The sequence below is a fragment of the Mesocricetus auratus genome, unplaced genomic scaffold (genome assembly GCF_017639785.1).
Source record: "Mesocricetus auratus isolate SY011 unplaced genomic scaffold, BCM_Maur_2.0 Super-Scaffold_100009, whole genome shotgun sequence".
NCBI lineage: Eukaryota > Metazoa > Chordata > Mammalia > Rodentia > Cricetidae > Mesocricetus > Mesocricetus auratus.
The window spans coordinates 61,365,322-61,382,763 of record NW_024429193.1 but is presented as its reverse complement, the minus strand read 5'-3'; the positions used below and the strand labels follow the sequence as shown (position 1 = coordinate 61,382,763).

Here is a 17,442-nt window from a genome sequence, read left to right as displayed (position 1 = left end):
GAGGTTTCTCTGTATTGTTTTGGAGACTGTCCTGGAATTCGCTCTGTAGACCAGGCTGACCTGGAACTCACAGAGATCTGCCTGCCTCTGCCTCCCACGTGCTGGGATTAAAGGTGTGCATCACCAATGCCCGGCTCTCAGTTTGCTTCTTATAGAACCCAAGACCATCTTCTTGGGGAAGCACCACCCACAGTGAGCTAGGTACCACCACATCAACCATTAACTCAAGAGAACATCTCACAGACAGGCCCACAATACAGGTTAATTCTTCAATTGGCAGCAATTTTTTCCTCACTAAGCCATCTTACCAGCCCAATGAAAACACATACACACACAAAGATATTTATTGTTTCATATGTGTGTATGTGTATATAAAATGATTCTGATTATAAAACATTCTCAAAGGACAAAATCATGTAACCAGAGAACAGGTTAATGGTTGCCAGGGGTTAAGGGTAACATCGGGTATACTGTGGTGATGACTCTTCAGTCTCATGACCTAAGTGGTGGTCACACAAATCTACCATGTGATAAAAATCACAGAGATCTAAATATGAACGCACAAATGAGCACGTGTAAAACTGGTGAAATCTAGATAAGCTTGGCTGATTGTGTCAGTGCCAATTTCCTGGTTATTATATTGTACTATGGTTACGTAAGATGTGCCAGTGAGTAAAATGGGCTGAAGGGCACATGAAAGCTTTCTGGATTATTGCTCACAACTGTATATGAACCTACGATTCTCTCAAAATAAAGAGTAATGCAAGTGACAGCTTGAAAGAGCATCCACTGGAACCCTGAGTGCAATCCAGAGAGACAGCTCAGCGGGTAAAGCCACCAAGCAAGCATAATGGCCTGAGTCAGATTCCAGGACCCATAGGGTGAGAGGAGAGAACCGACTCCAGCAAGTTGTCCTCTGACCGTCACCCAAGTGCTGTGACTTGTGTGCATGCGCACACACACTGTTTAAGTTCTTTGCATCTTCAGGTCCCATCTTGGGAGATGATGGGAGGTGAGAAAATTTCCTCTGAGTTGTCCAGCATTTCAGAGTACAGTTGTTCACAGTAATTTCTAATACGCTCTGATTTCAGTGCGACACCCTTGACCTCTAATTTTATTAACTTGTCTTCTTGTCACATTAGCTAAAAGTTGTCTGTCTCACTTTTTCAAAGAACCAACTCTTTGATTTTGTACTGTCATTTTAATCTCAATTTCATTATTCTCCCCTGATCTGTATCATTTCTTGATGTCTACTATGTTTAGGGGTGGCTGCTCGATTTCTGACGGTTCATCATTACATTATTTCATATCTCTTGACTTTGTTTGTTTGTTTTGGTTTTCGTTTTCTGAGTCAGGGTTTCTCTGTGTAGCCCTGGTTGTCCTGGAACTCACTCTGTAGACCAGGCTGACCTCAGACTCACAGACATCCACCTGCCTCTGCCCCCCAAGTTCTGGGATTAAAGGTGAATGCCATCACCGGCTATCTCTCAGATTTTAATTTGAGGACTTAGAGCTATGAACTTTCCTCTTAGGGCTTCCCTGGCTTCATCCCAGAGGCTGTGATGGGATGTGCTTTCAATTTCATTTGTCTCTAGGGTCATACTCATTTGTACTAACAGTCTACTCCTGGAGGAGGAAATTAGGAAACAAATTCCATTCAAAATAACTCTGCCCCCAAATTAAACATTTAGGGATATATTTAACTGAATACAATGAAAACTTCAAGATTCTGAAAAAGGATTGCAGGAGATATCAAATAGTGGGAAATTATTACATTTTCCTGAATAGGCAGAATTAGTATTGTGAAAATACCTGTACTGAAAACTTAAGATAAAGAATGAATGTATACCTATCCAAATTCCAAGCCATTTTCCATGAGTTAGAAAAAACAATACAAGAGCTACATGGAACCACAGAAGACCACAAGTAGATAAGTATTCCTAGGGAGGACTAACACTGTTAGAGATATTGAAACGCCTGACGACAAGCTACATCCTTGAGCTATAATGATAAAGACAGCCCAGTCCTGGGATGAAAGAGACAGACAGGCGAATGAAATGGAACAGAGAACCAGCACTAAAATGACAAAACTCACATAATATTTGACAAAGAAGACAGAAACATAATTTGGAGAAAAGATAACCTATTCAACAAATGGTGCTGGCAAAACTGACCACACCTCTAATCCTAGAAGCAGAGGCAGGTGGATCTCTTGTGAGTTTGAGGCCAGCCTGATCTACACAGCAAGTTCCAGGTCATCCAGGACTGTATAGCCAGAGTTCTTTCAAATGCCACCAGCTGTACAGGAACTAACCCCAAGTAGTAACAGACAGAACTACAGGAAAATGAAGTTTCTGTATAGCAGAGCAAACAATTCTCAGAATTAAGAAACAGACAGCCCCCAGAATGGAGGAAAATCTTTACCAGCCACAATTCAGACAAAGCGCTAACATCCAGAATTTACCAAGAATTGTAGAAGTTAATTAACAATGAAATAGAACTGCCAAGCACCAAAGAGTAAAAAGTCAGTTTCCAAAAGAAGACAGTTTCCAAAAGGCATCTCTGTGTACCATTGGCTGGCCTGGAACTTACTGTGTAGACCAGGCTGGTCCTGAACTCACAAAGTCTCACCTGCCCCAGGCTCCCTAGTACTGGGAAAAGCTGTGTGCCATGAAACCTGCAACACAATAACTATTTTAAACAGTGTTCAATATCCCTAGACATCAAGGAAATGCAAATTAAAACTACTCTGAGATTAAAGCAGGAGGATTGCAGTGAGTTCACGATGAACATGTGGTACATGGAGGACCCAAGGTCAGACTTGACTAGAGTAAAACCATGTAAAGTTTTTTTCCCTATATACATTGTGGTTTTGTCTGCGTGTGTGTCTGGGTGAGAGGCCAGATCCCCTGGAACTGGAGTTAGACAGTTGTGAACTGCCACGTGGGTGGCAGGAATTGAACCCTGGTCCTTTGGAAGAGCAATCAGAGTGGCCAGTGCTTTTAGCCACTGAGCCATCTCTCCAGCCCCAAAACCATGTATTTAAAAAGAAAGGAAAACAAAAATCACAGTTGCAAAAAAATGGGTCACCAGTCAGGCATGGTGGTGCACACCTTTAGTTCCAGTACTCAGAGGCAGAGGCAGGTGGATCTCTGTGAGTCTGAAGCTAGCCTGGTCTACAAAGCTACACAGAGAAACCATGTCTCAAAAATCAAACAAACAAACAAAGGGTCACCAAAATTATCTTGAGCTATCTTAGGCCAATTTCCTCAACTTTCTCTCTGGCCTAACAGTCTCCTGACTAATAAAAATCTCAAAATATATTCACTAAGTTAGGCAACAGAGGCCAGAACCATGCAGGACAGGCACTCACTGGCTCACTCCCTACCTGCTTGAGCTGCCTTTCTCCCACAGCCCAGGCACTGTTTACAGAGGGCTGAACTCTTCATCAGTTAGCAACTGAGAGCCCCATAGGGCAACCTCAACAGAAACTCCCTCAATAACTCTAGGCTGTGTCCAACCAACAGCTGAGTTTAACTGGGAAACCATACAATCCGAAGTGTTTGAGCAAGGCAAGACGGTTGACTTCTGCAGAAGGGAGTTTAGCCGCACATAAGCAAGCATATTGACAGGAAGAGTGAATGCCTCACCTCACAGCTTTCATCTAAAAGGATGAAAGTGGCCTCTGCAGACAGTCGAATTCCCTGAAGTGTATGGACAGGGGTTTCCCTGGGCAAGCAGCTTATGCACAAGCATGGAACCCACAGGACAATGTTACACAGGCACACAAACTTAATACATACATAGGTACTCACTAACAGCACACATGTATTACATGTATACACACACAGTGTAAATTGAACAGGCAGGCCACTTGCTGGCATCCTGGCCAGGGGCCCTGTGTAGTTTACCCTGGATGGCTGCCAGGTCCCTCCCCTTGCCCCACCTCTCCCCCAATTGGTTGCATAAATTCCCTCCCTTGGCCCCCTCCCTGTACAGTCTGCCTCCAGCCTCTGCACTGGTCTCTGCTGAGCCTCTGCCCATTCCTGGCAAATCCTGAAGGATCAGAGCATCAGCATGGGTAAGGAAAGGGGTTTTCCAAAACCATGGATCGTTCAGCCCTAGTTTAGAGGGTCCTCCTTCCTCCAGGAAGACACTCAGAACTGGAGAGGGCAGGGAAGAGAAAACTGTACTCTTGTTGCTACCCTGCAGGCATGCGTGGTGCAGCTCAAACTCAGGCATTCATGCACAGTGTTTCCCAGCCAGCTGAAGTTCTGAGGAAGGAGCAGAGAGGGACTGCCAGAAATGGTAGTCTGGGCATCCTACCCAGCCTTGGCAGGGACAGGGGCAGTAGAAAGAGGGAGGGGCCCTGGAACAGGAGAAGGGGCAGCAGACAGGGACAGGGGCAGGAAATACAGGTAGGGGACAGGGACAAGGGCAGGGGTAGCACACATGTCGGGACAGGGGCAAGGGACTGTCTCTCTGAACTGAGAAAATCCAAGGGGATGGGGATTCTGGGGAAGAGCCCCTATATCTCTGGCTATCACCCTAGCAAACAGACCTTGCTGGCAAGGGGGCGGGGGGCGCGGGACAGAGCAGCCTTCCCAGCCCAGAACACCAGTCAGTTGGGGGGTAAGGGATGGCCACACTGGCCCACTGAGGACCTGTTTCAGCACCCTTCCCAAGTCCTGCAACTCTCATCCTTTGGCCTGTGAGCTCCTGGTGTCAGGCTGAGAGCTCTGGCTGGGGTGAGAATGTGGAGATCCTGCTCCCCTTGCAGCTGGCTCTCGCCTGGGCTAGTAGGCAATCCAGTGGACAGCCTGACATAGAAACCCCACTTAAATGTTCCCTGGACTCCCCAAACCCAGAAAGCCAGAGACCTTGCTTGAGATGCTTACTACTGGAGGGTGCCCTACAAAGAATGCTGGTGTCTCAGGCAACACAGCAGCCTGGACCACATCCTGGGATAGCAGGACAAGCCTCCTCCACTTCTTTCCTCTCTCCAAAGATGTCTTTACTTCGAGAGTGTTTGCCTCTGTGTACGTGTGTGCAGCGCAGGCCTGTCTAGTGCCTGTGGAGGCCACGTGTCAGACATCTGTGAGTGGCCATGTGGGCGCTAGGAACCTCACCCAGGTCCTCTGCAAGAACAGCAAATGCTCTTAACTCCTGAGCCAACTCTCCAGCCCCAACTCTCCAGCCCCAACTCTCCAGCCCAAACTGTCCAGCCCCAAATGAGCCCTTTATTGCTTTCATTTTGTTGTTCTGTTGGGGGTTTTTATTTGCTTGTTTTTTGGCATTTTGAGGCAGGGTCTCACTGTGTTGCTCTGTCTGGTCTGTGACTATGTAGAGCCCAGTCCTCGTGGACTCCATGCCAGGATTTCTTTTCATCTGCATCAACCCCTTCCCAGTTCAACACTCCAAAGGTCTGGCTCACACTCTCAAACTGGAATCCTGGCGGTTGTTTTGTGACTAAGGTGACTTTTCTTGTCACACCATAGGGTCAGGAAGGGCCTCTCCCTACAGCTGTGGTGGGTAGGAAAGTAGACAGTGGCCCAGGGACACACATCTGGCTATCAGTCTTGACCACACACAAACATGTCTCCCCTCATCTGGATTGGTTGTATAATCCTGGGCGTGGCTAGCAGCAGCCTGGCTCAGGACCCAGGGCTGTAAGCAGGAAGTTCCCAGCCCTGCCCTGGATAAATTTGGGCATTTGCAGCCTGCCCCATTCCCAAAGAATGTTTCCTCAAGGACAGACATCAGGAAGACTGCCCACCTGGGTTAGGTCCCACAAATGCCCCTTGGGGATTTTGTGTATATTTTGTTTTGTTTGTCATATTTAGGATGGAATCCAAGCAAGGCCTTACAATAGGCAAATGTTCTCCCACTGAGCTGCCTCCCTCAGTGGTTTGTTGTTGGATTTTTTCTTTCCCTTTAAGATTTATTTTGGTTTTAATTATCGCATATGTCTGGGTGGGAGTGTGTGCTGTTGAGTACCATTGCCCAAGGGGTCACAGGCATCAGACCTACTGAATGCTGGGTGGCTGTGAGTGGCCTGGAGGGAACTGAACTGTTTAGCCATGTCTCCGGTGCCTAACTCAGTTTTGTTTGTTGCTGTTCTTTTAGAGGGTCTCTCTATGTGGCCCTGGCTGTCCTAAAACTATGCAAACTAGTTTGACCTTTACCTTCAAGAGCTCCACCTGCCTCTCCCGCTGCCTCCCCAATGCTGGGGTTAAAGTAGTGTGCCCCAACTCAGATTTTGTTATGTAGCAAGGCTTTTCATGAACTCATGCCCCTCCTGCTTTTGCCCCTATAGATGTTGTCACAATGCCCTGTCCCCTGTGATACTCTCAATACCTGCTTTTCACAGATGAAGTGGAAACTGAGTTAGATAATTTGCCCAAGTTCCTAAGACCAGCCATGTAGGCTGAGGCTGGAATTGAAGTCAATGTCATAACTACTAAGCACACAGCCTCTGCCCCACCTCGTCCAAACCCAGCCAGAGTCTGTCCACTTCCAGGTCAAGTGGCCACTCTCTCCCACCACCCCTTTACACCCATCAGAGTCGGGGATCAAGGAGGATAGGCCAAAGTGACAGAGCTGGAGTAGGGTCCAGGGACAGCTGTGAGTCTGCCCTGGCTTCTGGGTGTCTGTTACAGGCTGTAGAGAGGGAGAATTCTTGCTCCAGAGCAGACTGCAGCTAACATGATCCCATTGTTTCCACAGCTACAAAATGTGGAAAGTGTGGCCCAGGCTACCCTACCCCTCTGGAGGCCATGAAAGGTAATTGCACATCTGAGAGCCAGCATCCCTCTGCCCACCCCATGGTAGGACTGGAGGACTTGAGGCCTAGCCAAAGCCCTCTATCTCTCACTCACTCACCCTGGGCTCCCTCTGCCCAGCCCATGACCATAACCTGCTCTCTACTTCCCAGGACCCCGAGAGGAGATTGTCTACCTGCCCTGTATTTACCGAAACACAGGCATTGAGGCCCCAGATTACTTGGCCACTGTGGATGTTGACCCAAAGTCTCCCCAGTATAGCCAGGTGAGGTGAAGTATGGTCACTGTCACCCCTGAGACACCAACCACACCTCTGGTTCCCTGACTCCATCCTTCTATGACCCCTCTATGGCAATGGGCTCTTCACTGCAGGGGGTGCTGAGCTGAACCCCTGCAAGTGCTGAGATGCCAAGTCAAAAATGAGTCTATAGAGGCATGACCGTGGCAAGCAGCACTTCCTGCCCCTCTCCACCCTAGGTCATCCACAGGCTGCCCATGCCCTACCTGAAGGATGAGCTTCATCACTCGGGATGGAACACTTGCAGCAGCTGCTTTGGGGACAGCACCAAGTCGCGCAACAAGCTGATACTACCCAGTTTCATATCCTCCCGCCTCTATGTGGTGGACGTGGGCTCTGAACCTCGAGCCCCAAAGTTACACAAGGCAAGTCCTCTGTCCTCATGGATGGAGAGCCTCGCACCAACTGACCCCACAGTCCTAGACCAGCTGCCTCCAGCTGGCACACAGGGTCTGGCTCAGCAGCAGGGAAGGAGGGCAGACTTCAGAAGCTTCCTTGGCCTGCTGGGCTGGCAGCATCCAGCAGCATGGGCTGGTGCCTGAAGACAGGACTTCTTCTTGAGGGGCAGGAGAGCCATCTTTCCCCACCCAGTTAGGAGCTCATGGCTTCCCCCAGGCAGGAGGCCCAGGCCTTCCTCTCAACACTCCATTGGACACACTCCCTCCACACCAGATGCTCACAGCTGGCTGCTGAGGGTGCAGAGCCAACACTGGCATGGGAGGGGCCCCGGGAGCTGGGAGTGCCTTCAGGAGAGATAGGGGAAAGATGATGCTGTCTGACTGAGGAGTCAATGGTGGCTTCTGGGCCCTTCTCTTGCTGCTCCCCAGTTAGCAGATTGAATCCATGCTGTCCTCTCTCAGTAGAGGACAAGAAGGCAGGTCCACAGATAAAGCAGGAGAATGAACCAGGGAGTCGAGCGAGACCCCCAGCTCTGTAAAGTCTGACCCCATTCCTCACCTTCTCCAGGTCATTGAACCCAGTGAATTCCATACCAAGTGCAACCTGGGCAATCTGCACACCAGCCACTGCCTGGCCAGCGGAGAAGTGATGATCAGCACCTTGGGGGATGCCCAGGGTAATGCCAAAGGTATCTGCTGGCACTGAGGACCCCGAACCCTCAGCAGATAAGAAGTATGGGAGCACCGGGCGTTGGTGGCGCACACCTTTAATCCCAGCACTTGGGAGGCAGAGGCAGGTGGATCTCTGTGAGTTCGAGACCAGCCTGGACTACCAAGCGAGTTCCAGGACAGCCTCCAAAGCCACAGAGAAACCCTGTCTCGAAAAACCAGAAAAAAAAAAAAAAGAAGTGTGCGAAACTGCTGCTGGGTGGTAGCAGGTCCAAAGCCTGGGGAGCAATGGAGTGAGGAACCAGGGAGAACCGGCTGGCTGAGTCCTATCCACCAATATCTAAACTGTCAGCAAGTACCATCAGTTGTTCCAACTGTTCCTACAGTGACAAGGCTCAGCTGGGCCTGGTGGTGCAGGCTATAATTCCAGATACTCTCTAGGCTGTGGAAGAAAGATAACAAGTTCAAGGCCTGCCTGGGAAAGTTAGCAAGACCTTGTCTGAAAATAAACATAAAAGGCTAGAGATAAACCATAGTGACAGAGTACTTGTCTTCCATCAGTGAAGTCCCAGGTTCAACCCCCAGTACAAGAACACATACACACACTTACACTCACAACACAAGGACATACAAAATGACCTGTGACTGCTGAGTTTGCTAGAAGGCATAGTCAGGAGTCGGTTATAAAGATATGAACACACTTGTGAACCCAGGAAGTACACAATGTAATACCATCACCTTGGTTTAGCTTAGTTGGTGTGTGTGTGTGTCTGTGTGTGTGTGTGTCTGTGTCTGTGTGTGTGTCTGTGTGTGTGTCTGTGTGTGTGTGTCTGTGTGTGTGTGTGTCTGTGTGTGTGTGTTTGTGTGTGTGTGTCTGTGTCTGTGTGTGTGTCTGTGTCTGTGTGTGTGTGTCTGTGTGTGTGTGTCTGTGTGTGTGTGTGCCTGTGTCTGTGTGTGTGCCTGTGTGTGTGTGTCTGTGTGTGTGTGTCTGTGTGTGTGTGTCTGTGTGTGTGTCTGTGTCTGTGTGTCTGTCTGTGTCTGTGTGTGTCTGTGTGTATGTGTCTGTGTGTGTGTCTGTGTGTGTGTGTGTCTGTGTCTGTGTGTGTGTGCCTGTGTGTGTGTCTATGTGTGTATGTGTATGTGTCTGTGTGTGTGTGCCTGTGTGTGTGTCTGTGTGTGTGTGTCTGTGTCTGTGTGTGTCTGTGTGTGTGTGTCTGTGTGTGTGTGTGCCTGTGTGTGTGTCTGTGTGTATGTGTCTGTGTCTGTGTGTGTGTGTCTGTGTGTGTGTGTCTGTGTGTGTGTGTCTGTGTGTGTGTCTGTGTGTGTGTCTGTGTGTGTGTGTCTGTGTGTGTCTGTGTGTGTGTGTCTGTGTGTGTGTGTCTGTGTCTGTCTGTGTGTGTGTGTGTCTGTGTCTGTGTGTGTGTGTGTCTGTGTGTGTGTGTCTGTGTGTGTGTGCCTGTGTGTGTGTCTGTGTGTGTGTGTCTGTGTCTGTGTGTGTGTGTCTGTGTGTGTGTGTCTGTGTGTGTGTGTCTGTGTGTGTGTCTGTGTGTGTGTGTCTGTGTGTGTGTGTGTCTGTGTGTGTCTGTGTGTGTGTGTCTGTGTGTGTGTGTCTGTGTCTGTCTGTGTGTGTGTGTGTCTGTGTCTGTGTGTGTGTGTGTCTGTCTGTGTGTGTGTGTGTCTGTGTGTGTGTGTCTGTGTGTGTGTGTGTCTGTGTGTGTGTGTATTGGATCATACTACTTGGAAGCCAGGAGGCAGGAGGATCTCTGTGAGTTGGAGTCCAGCCTGGTCTTCAGAACAAGTTCCAGAACTACCGAGAGAGATCCCGTCTCAAGAAAGAGAATAAAGGAAGGGAAGAAAGGAGGAGTGATAAAGGAGAGAGGAAGGAGAAGGAGAGGAAGACAGGAGGGAGGGAGAGTGGGTGGGAGAGAGGGGGAAAAGTATTGAGTACACAGCCAGGCAGTGGTGGCACAGGCCATTAAGCCCAGCACTAGGGAGGCAGAGGCGGGCAGATTTCAGTGAGTTCCAGGCCAGCCTGGTCTATAAAGGAAGTTCTGGGACAGCCAGTACTATACACAGAGAAACCCTGTTTCAAAAAACAAAGAAACAAACAAAAATGTTGCTTACACAAAGGACAGCTGGCTTACATGACTGGAGGCCCACCTGTAGCCGCCCAACAAAGCTTGGACTCTGGGCTAGAATCCCATGGTGGTTGTGGCAGCCTGGGCAAATGTTTATGGGGCCGAGTCCCAGAGCTCTCTGTTTAGGGGAAGCACATTTTCCCAAGAGCTCTAAGACAAAGATAAAGTTCCTAGGAGGGAGAGGGCAGAGTGAGGCCCCTACCTCACCCCTGCTCTCTCTGAAATGGGGTCTGGGCATCTGAGTCTAAGAATCCAGACAGCTGTGTGGGAAGGCCAGCAATGCTCACGGGCTCTGTCTAAGCCTCTTTCTTACCTTTCTTCCCCTTTTCTCAGGAGGTTTTGTGCTGCTGGATGGGGAGACCTTTGAGGTGAAAGGGACATGGGAGAAGCCTGGGAGCGAGGCTCCCATGGGCTATGACTTCTGGTACCAACCACGACACAATGTCATGGTCAGCACTGAGTGGGCAGCACCCAATGTCCTCAAAGACGGCTTCAACCCTGCTGACGTGGAAGCCGGTGAGAATCGCCTCTGGGTTGACAGGAGTCTTGGGCCACACCTGCTGCTTGCACCCTCTAACCTACACCAGATCTGCAGGCCCTACTTGTATTAGGCTAAGACGTGCCAGGGGCTCAGAGCGCTCTGACCTGTTCAAGAGTCCTCCGTGCCCATTCCTAGCTCTCCATCCTTGTCAGCACCCGGCCTCTGTCCCATGCCCTCCCACCCGAACCTGAGCCGAGCCACTGGTGCCTATCCCCTCCCACCTCAGGGTTGTACGGGAGCAGCATAAACGTGTGGGACTGGCAGCGTCGTGAGATTATCCAGACCCTGCAAATGAAGGATGGGCTCATCCCTCTGGAGGTCCGCTTCCTCCACGACCCAGCTGCCACCCAGGGCTTTGTAGGCTGTGCCCTCAGCTCCAGCATCCAGCGCTTCTACAAGAACGAGGTAACTCTGCGACTCCCCCGCCCTTCCCCCACACTGCTCCTACAAGAGTCTCATGAGGACATCCTTGTAGCTTGAGGGTTCACACTTGCTGGTCTCACCAGCCTAAGGCTGCTCCAGGAAGAAATGCTGCTACAGAGCCTACCTCTCTCCTCGCTGGGCCAAGTCTGTTTCCCGGTGCTGTAACCCAGCAACTGAGCATCACAAGCAGGACACTTACAAAGAACAGAGGTTTAGTTGCTCAGAGGTCTGACATTAGCCCATCCAGTTTTAGGAGTGGCATCTGGTGAGGGCTTTCTTGTGGTTGGGAACTCTGCCTCCAGGGACATCACACAGTGAGCCATGTGCAAACAAATAGGCTTCCTAAACAGACTCATTATCAAGATAACCACGAATCCTCTCTAGGTGAGCCCATCCTCCGTGAGCTCTGACTTAACTACTTCACGATTCCACCTAGTCCCCAGGTGGTGACATAAGAGTTTAATCTCAGCGCTTGGGAGGCAGAGGCAGGCGATCTCTGTGAAGGGGAGGCCAGCCTGGGCTATGCAGCAATTTCCAGGCCAGTCAAGGCCGTGTATTGAAACCCTGTGTCATGAACAGGACTCGAGAGAAGGCTCAGCAGTTAGGAACACTTGCCATTCTTCCTGAGGACCTGGGTTCCATTCCCAGCACCCACATGGGGTTCACAACTGCCTGCAACTCCAGTTCCAGGAGATATGAGTGTTCTTCTAGACTCTGAACACAGACACACAGACACAAACAAACACACACACACACACACAAAACACACACATATAAAACAAAATAAAAGTAAACTAAATTAAAAACAAACAAACAAAACAAATGGTCCCATCTGGCCAGTTAGAAAGGCTCACACCTCTAACCCCCCAGCACTTGGGAGCGGGTTCAAGGCCAGCCTCTTCTACACAGTGAGACCTCTGTCTCAGAAACCCAGTTAAGGTCCCACCTCTTAATTTCTCACGATGGTAATTGAATTTCAGCATGACTTTTGGCATTGACACTTGAAACCTAGTTGGCCATATTGAAACATTCTTTCAGAACCTAAAGTAGTACTGTAGTCCCTGCCTGTGATCCCAGCACTTGGAAAGTGGAGCAGGAGGAACAGCAAACAAACTCCAGGCCAGCTTGGTCTACATGGGACTGTCTCACGAATGAAAACAAAACATCACTTAGTGAGCATCTGTCAGCCACTCTGACAGGCATTGGCGGTGCCATGGGAAGCAGCTCCTTGCCTTAGGGCTTGCAAGGAAGGAGACCCTAGCCACAAGGCCCAGGGTCTGCTCCTCCATGACCCTCGCTCTCAGCACACTTTCTGCCTCTCTTCCCCACGTAGGGAGGCACCTGGTCAGTGGAGAAGGTGATCCAGGTTCCCTCCAAGAAAGTGAAGGGCTGGTTGCTGCCTGAAATGCCAGGTGAGTGCCGGGAGATGGTGGGAGTCAGAGGGTGGATTCCTGGCCTGGGAAGAAAGACTCTAAGCTTAAAGTCCCTCAACCCACTCCTTAGGCTTGATCACTGACATCCTGGTGTCCCTGGATGACCGCTTCCTCTACTTCAGCAACTGGCTGCACGGGGACATTCGGCAGTATGACATCTCTAACCCACAGAAGCCCCGCCTTGCCGGGCAGGTAGAGGCACCAGTGAAGGAGACTGGGCATGGCAGAGACTGGGGAAAGCTCCGGGAGGGTGTGATGAGGGAGGAGCAGGAAAAGGACAAATGTGAGCCTGGTACAGGCTCAGGACTGGAGAGTCAGGGATGAACACAGAGATTGAGACAGAATCAAAAGGGATGCTAGCTGGTATGAAGGAACAGAGACAGTCAGAGGGTCAGAGGGGTGCATTTGAGTTCAAGGCCAGCCTGGTCTACATAGTGAGTTTCAGGCCAGCCGGAGTTCCATAGTGAGACTCTCTCTCTCTCTCTCTCTCTCTCTCTCTCTCTCTCTCTCTCTCTCTCTCTCTCTCTCTCTCTCTCACACACACACACACACACACACACACACACACACACTCAGGGCTCTAATGAAGGTAAACAGCTCTTCTGCAATGTCCACAGCTACATGAGTTGCCCTTTAGTGACAAAATATCCAACAAAAACGAGGGAGGGAAAGGAAGGTTTAATCCATCTGGTGTTTGAGGAAGGGTGGAGTCCATCAAGTCAGAATGTGAGGTACTGGAGTGCGGGCAGCTGGTCACAAGACATATGCAGTCACAGGAGGCAGACGGCTGAATGCGGGAACCCAGCTTGTCTCCCTTTTTACTCAGTCTCGAAAGCCAACTCATGGGTTGGCGCCACTCACTTTCAGGGCGCTTCTCCCCTCTAATAAAGCTCTCTGAAAAGCCCCACGCACATGCCAGGGGTGTGGTACCCCCTGGTTCTTATCAAGTTGATAATGAAATTAATCGTCGCTGCATCTCTCACTGTTGTACCCCTTTGTCCTCTGCACCCCCGAACCCAGATCTTCCTTGGGGGCAGCATTGTTAAAGGAGGCCCTGTGCAGGTGCTGGAGGACCAAGAGTTGAAGTGTCAGCCTGAGCCCCTAGTGGTCAAGGTGAGAACATCTCCCTGGCCTCGCCTCAGATCCATGCTCAACTACTGTCTGGTGGGATGCTCTTGGGATGCAGGCAGTGTGCCAATCCCTTACCTGTGTGTCACTTGGAGTCTGACCTCTTGTTTCCCCAAGGGAAAACGAGTTCCTGGAGGCCCTCAGATGATCCAGCTCAGCTTAGATGGGAAGCGTCTGTATGTCACCTCGTCACTGTACAGTGCCTGGGACAAGCAGTTTTACCCTGATCTCATCAGGTGAGCAGCAGAGCCCAGGATCTCCTCTCCAACAGACTTCTCTGGAAGGATCAGTTGGCTTCTGAAGACTCCTCAGGAACTCCACCTGAATCCCATCATACAGATGACCCATTTGGACCCTGTCCCATCCCCAGGAACCCATGTACACTCACCAAATCTTGGGGTGCAGGGCTGGTCACATATGACCTCTCACTTACCCTTTTCTTCTCTTCCAGGGAAGGCTCCGTGATGCTGCAGATTGATGTCGACACTGCAAATGGAGGGCTCAAGTTGAACCCCAACTTTCTGGTGGACTTTGGGAAGGAGCCCCTTGGTCCAGCGCTGGCTCATGAGCTTCGATACCCAGGCGGTGACTGCAGTTCTGACATCTGGATCTGAAGGGTAGCCCAAAGCCCCTCCTCCACGTTCTGAGCCCTCCCTTTAAGGAGGCTGGCTGTACTCTACTCGCTTAGCCCCAACTCTCCAAGGCCACACTGAGACTAGAGAGACCCAGTGAGTGGCAACTCACCACTGTCGCCTGTTGTTCATTGTCTAATTGAGTCTTGGAAGCACCAACAAATAAAATGTCGAGCCTGTCCTCATGTTCACTGTCATAGAGACAGAGGGGCTGAGTCCTTGGCCACTGCCACTTTCTTGAATAGAGAAGGCCTGAAGAAGACTCTGGGAGGTTGTAGTGACTAGTCTATGCCAGTTTTTCTAACATGATGCCAATGATGGCAAATATCTCCCCTTTTACGGCCATCAGACCCTAAAGATTTAGAGGGATGATTGACACAGGAAACCTGAGCAATGGGCATGTCAGTCAATATTTTATAATTTTGGGGTGTGTGTGTGTGTGTGTGTGTGTGTGTGTGTGTGTTTGGTCAAGCATGTGTATACGTGTGTGTATGTGTGCAAGCCCCAGGTTGGCACAGGGTTTCTTCCCTGATCACTCTTTGCCATATAAATATATGGACCTGGCGCTGGCTGTTGCAGGCAGGAAGTAGCAAACTTACTCCAGGGTTTCCATCTCCGTTTCCCCAGTGTTTGTCACAGGCAGGCCACCATGCCCACCCAGCTTTCAATGGTTCTAGAGACCAGAACACTGGTACCCACACACAAGAAGCTCTTGACCCTCCAAGCATCTCTCCAGTCTTATGATCTGTTCCGTATTTTTCCTAACACACTTTTGTCATGAAACTGAAAACCTCACACATCTACACTGAAAATCTCATGCTGAGACATTTCCCCAGAAGAATCCACCACAGGAGGAGCTCTGCCTCCACCTGTATTTCTACCCAACACTTTCTGTGGATCAAAACCTGCAATGAGAGGCCCTTACTGTCCACAGCTGCCTGGACTAAGCTCACCAGGAACTTACCATTTTGCTCTTGATTTCACAAACTTATTATTTATTTTTATTTTATTTTTTGGTTTTTTGAGACAGGGTTTCTCTATATTGTTTTGGAGGCTGTCCTGGAACTCGCTCTGTAGACCAGGCTGGTCTCAAACTCACAGAGATTCGCCTGCCTCTGCCTCAGGAGTGCTGGGATTTAAAGATGTGTGCTACCAACGCCTGGCAGTTTGAGAAAATAATTACAGAAAATGAGAAGTACAGAGGTTTGTAGTGGTCCTAAGGGAGGAATACAGACATCAGTTTTTTTTAATCGAAACTCCTTAATTCGCAACACATAGTTGGTTTTAACAAACAAGTTAATAGTGTTCATTATGAATAAAGAGTGTCTTCGTTATTGTTCTGTTGATGTCAAGAGACACCATGACCAAGGTTTTCCTGCTGCCTCGCTTTCCCACCATGGTGCTGAAAGACTCCTATCCCTCAGGAACTATAAGCCCCAAATAAATCTCTCTGTAAGTTGTCTTGGCTATGGTGTCTTATCACAGCAACAGAACGGTAGCTAATACACACTGTCAAGTCCACTGAGAATCTGGTCTTCAGGGCCACTTGGACTTGAGAGGAACCTCTGCTGCTTTAACCTGCCCTTTACAAGTTTTCCATCCATGTGAGGAGAAGCCAAAGGCCTTGCTTGAGTGGCTCCACTTGACAGCACTGAGATAAATCTCCCTCTGCCTTGACCCTCCTCTTTGTAGACTGGTTACAGTTTACTGGGTGAGGCCTCCATGGCCTCCCTGAACACAAGAGTAGGTGTTTCCTTACAGTTACAGGACAATTCAGGAGATGCCCCTGGGACTTAGTTGACATTAGGGTAGAAGGAGTAAACTATTGTCCCCTTTTAATAAAATGTCTGGGAATATCCTTATAGGCCTCTAACTATGGTTACAGAAGACATGGAAGCTCATTTACACCAGTTTGCTACTTTTAGCTACTGTGTAATATTACATAAAGCTTGACTAAAAGCCAAACAACTTTAAATAAAACTTGGTTAGAAATACAGCTTTGCACTGGGCAGTGGTGGTGCACAACTTTAATCCCAGCACTCTGGTGGCAGAGGCAAGCTGGTCTCTGTGAGTTCAAGACCAGCCTGTTTTACAAGAGCTAGTTACACGACAGCCTCCAAAGCCACAGATAAACCATGCCTTGAACCCCACTAACCCCCCAAAAATAGTTTTGTTCTTTGAGCTATTCCTTACATAAAGAGCAGACCAGGAACTCCGCTGAGCATTTTCTTTCAAAAACCAGAATTATTTATAACACAACAGAGTGGAACACAATCATACAGAGATACACCAAGGAGCATACCCAAACCCCTGGCTCTCAGCCATGAACACCAACTCGTGGACAGGATATAAATGCATCTGCTCTGATCCCAGGAGGCAGAGGCAAGAGGATCTCTGTGAGTTTGAGGCCAACCTGATCTACAAAGTCCCAGGACAGCCAGGGCTACACAAAGAAACCCTGTCTCGAAAAACCAAATAATGATAATGATAATAATAATAATAGTAATAATAATTTGTGTGAAGGGAAAGGTTGTGATAGTTGAGTCTACGGAATATCAGAGATTGGACATTCAAGCACATACACAAGAGTCTCACATGATGAGGGAGATTCTTGGAATACTGCCCCTTGGTGAGCTAGCCATCTTTGACAAAAAAAAAAAGGTTTCTCACAAATCTAATACTGAAACAAATCACTTTAAACCATAACATTTCACTCCAGGATCATAAGGTCTAATGTCGACCTCATAATACAAAATGCATGTTTATCTCAAATCTCAATAGTTTTTATATTGTTAGAAACATAAATTCAGAGCCTGGCATGGTGGCTCAGGACTAGAATGCCAGCAGTCAGGAAGGAAGCTAAGGCAGATAGACTTGAAGTCTTCTCAGTTCCAAGGTAAAAACAAGTTATACACGTCACATGCACAATGACAAGGAGCAAACATTTTCACTCCAATAGATAGGAGGAAAATCACAATAAAAGATCAGACCAGCATAAGC

General features: G+C 49.0%; 1 protein-coding gene across 1 annotated transcript; it reads left to right on the top strand.

Annotated features, from left to right (window-relative positions):
• Positions 1 to 3,969: 3,969 nt before the first annotated feature.
• Positions 3,970 to 14,623, top strand: LOC106023278 (methanethiol oxidase). The gene is made up of 12 exons (XM_040752266.1): positions 3,970 to 4,081; positions 6,727 to 6,783; positions 6,935 to 7,047; positions 7,260 to 7,445; positions 8,047 to 8,167; positions 10,619 to 10,801; positions 11,053 to 11,231; positions 12,583 to 12,661; positions 12,753 to 12,874; positions 13,703 to 13,795; positions 13,928 to 14,046; positions 14,262 to 14,623. The coding sequence occupies exons 1-12, from the start codon at positions 4,078 to 4,080 to the stop codon at positions 14,422 to 14,424; spliced, it is 1,419 nt and encodes a 472-aa protein (XP_040608200.1). The 5' UTR covers positions 3,970 to 4,077; the 3' UTR covers positions 14,425 to 14,623.
• Positions 14,624 to 17,442: the final 2,819 nt, after the last annotated feature.

Excerpts from the sequence above, each read along its gene's own strand:
- LOC106023278 (XM_040752266.1), top strand. Across the intron at positions 6,784-6,934 it reads CCCTCTGGAGGCCATGAAAG|GACCCCGAGAGGAGATTGTC; the intron begins GTAATTGCACAT and ends TCTACTTCCCAG. Across the intron at positions 8,168-10,618 it reads TGCCCAGGGTAATGCCAAAG|GAGGTTTTGTGCTGCTGGAT; the intron begins GTATCTGCTGGC and ends CCCTTTTCTCAG.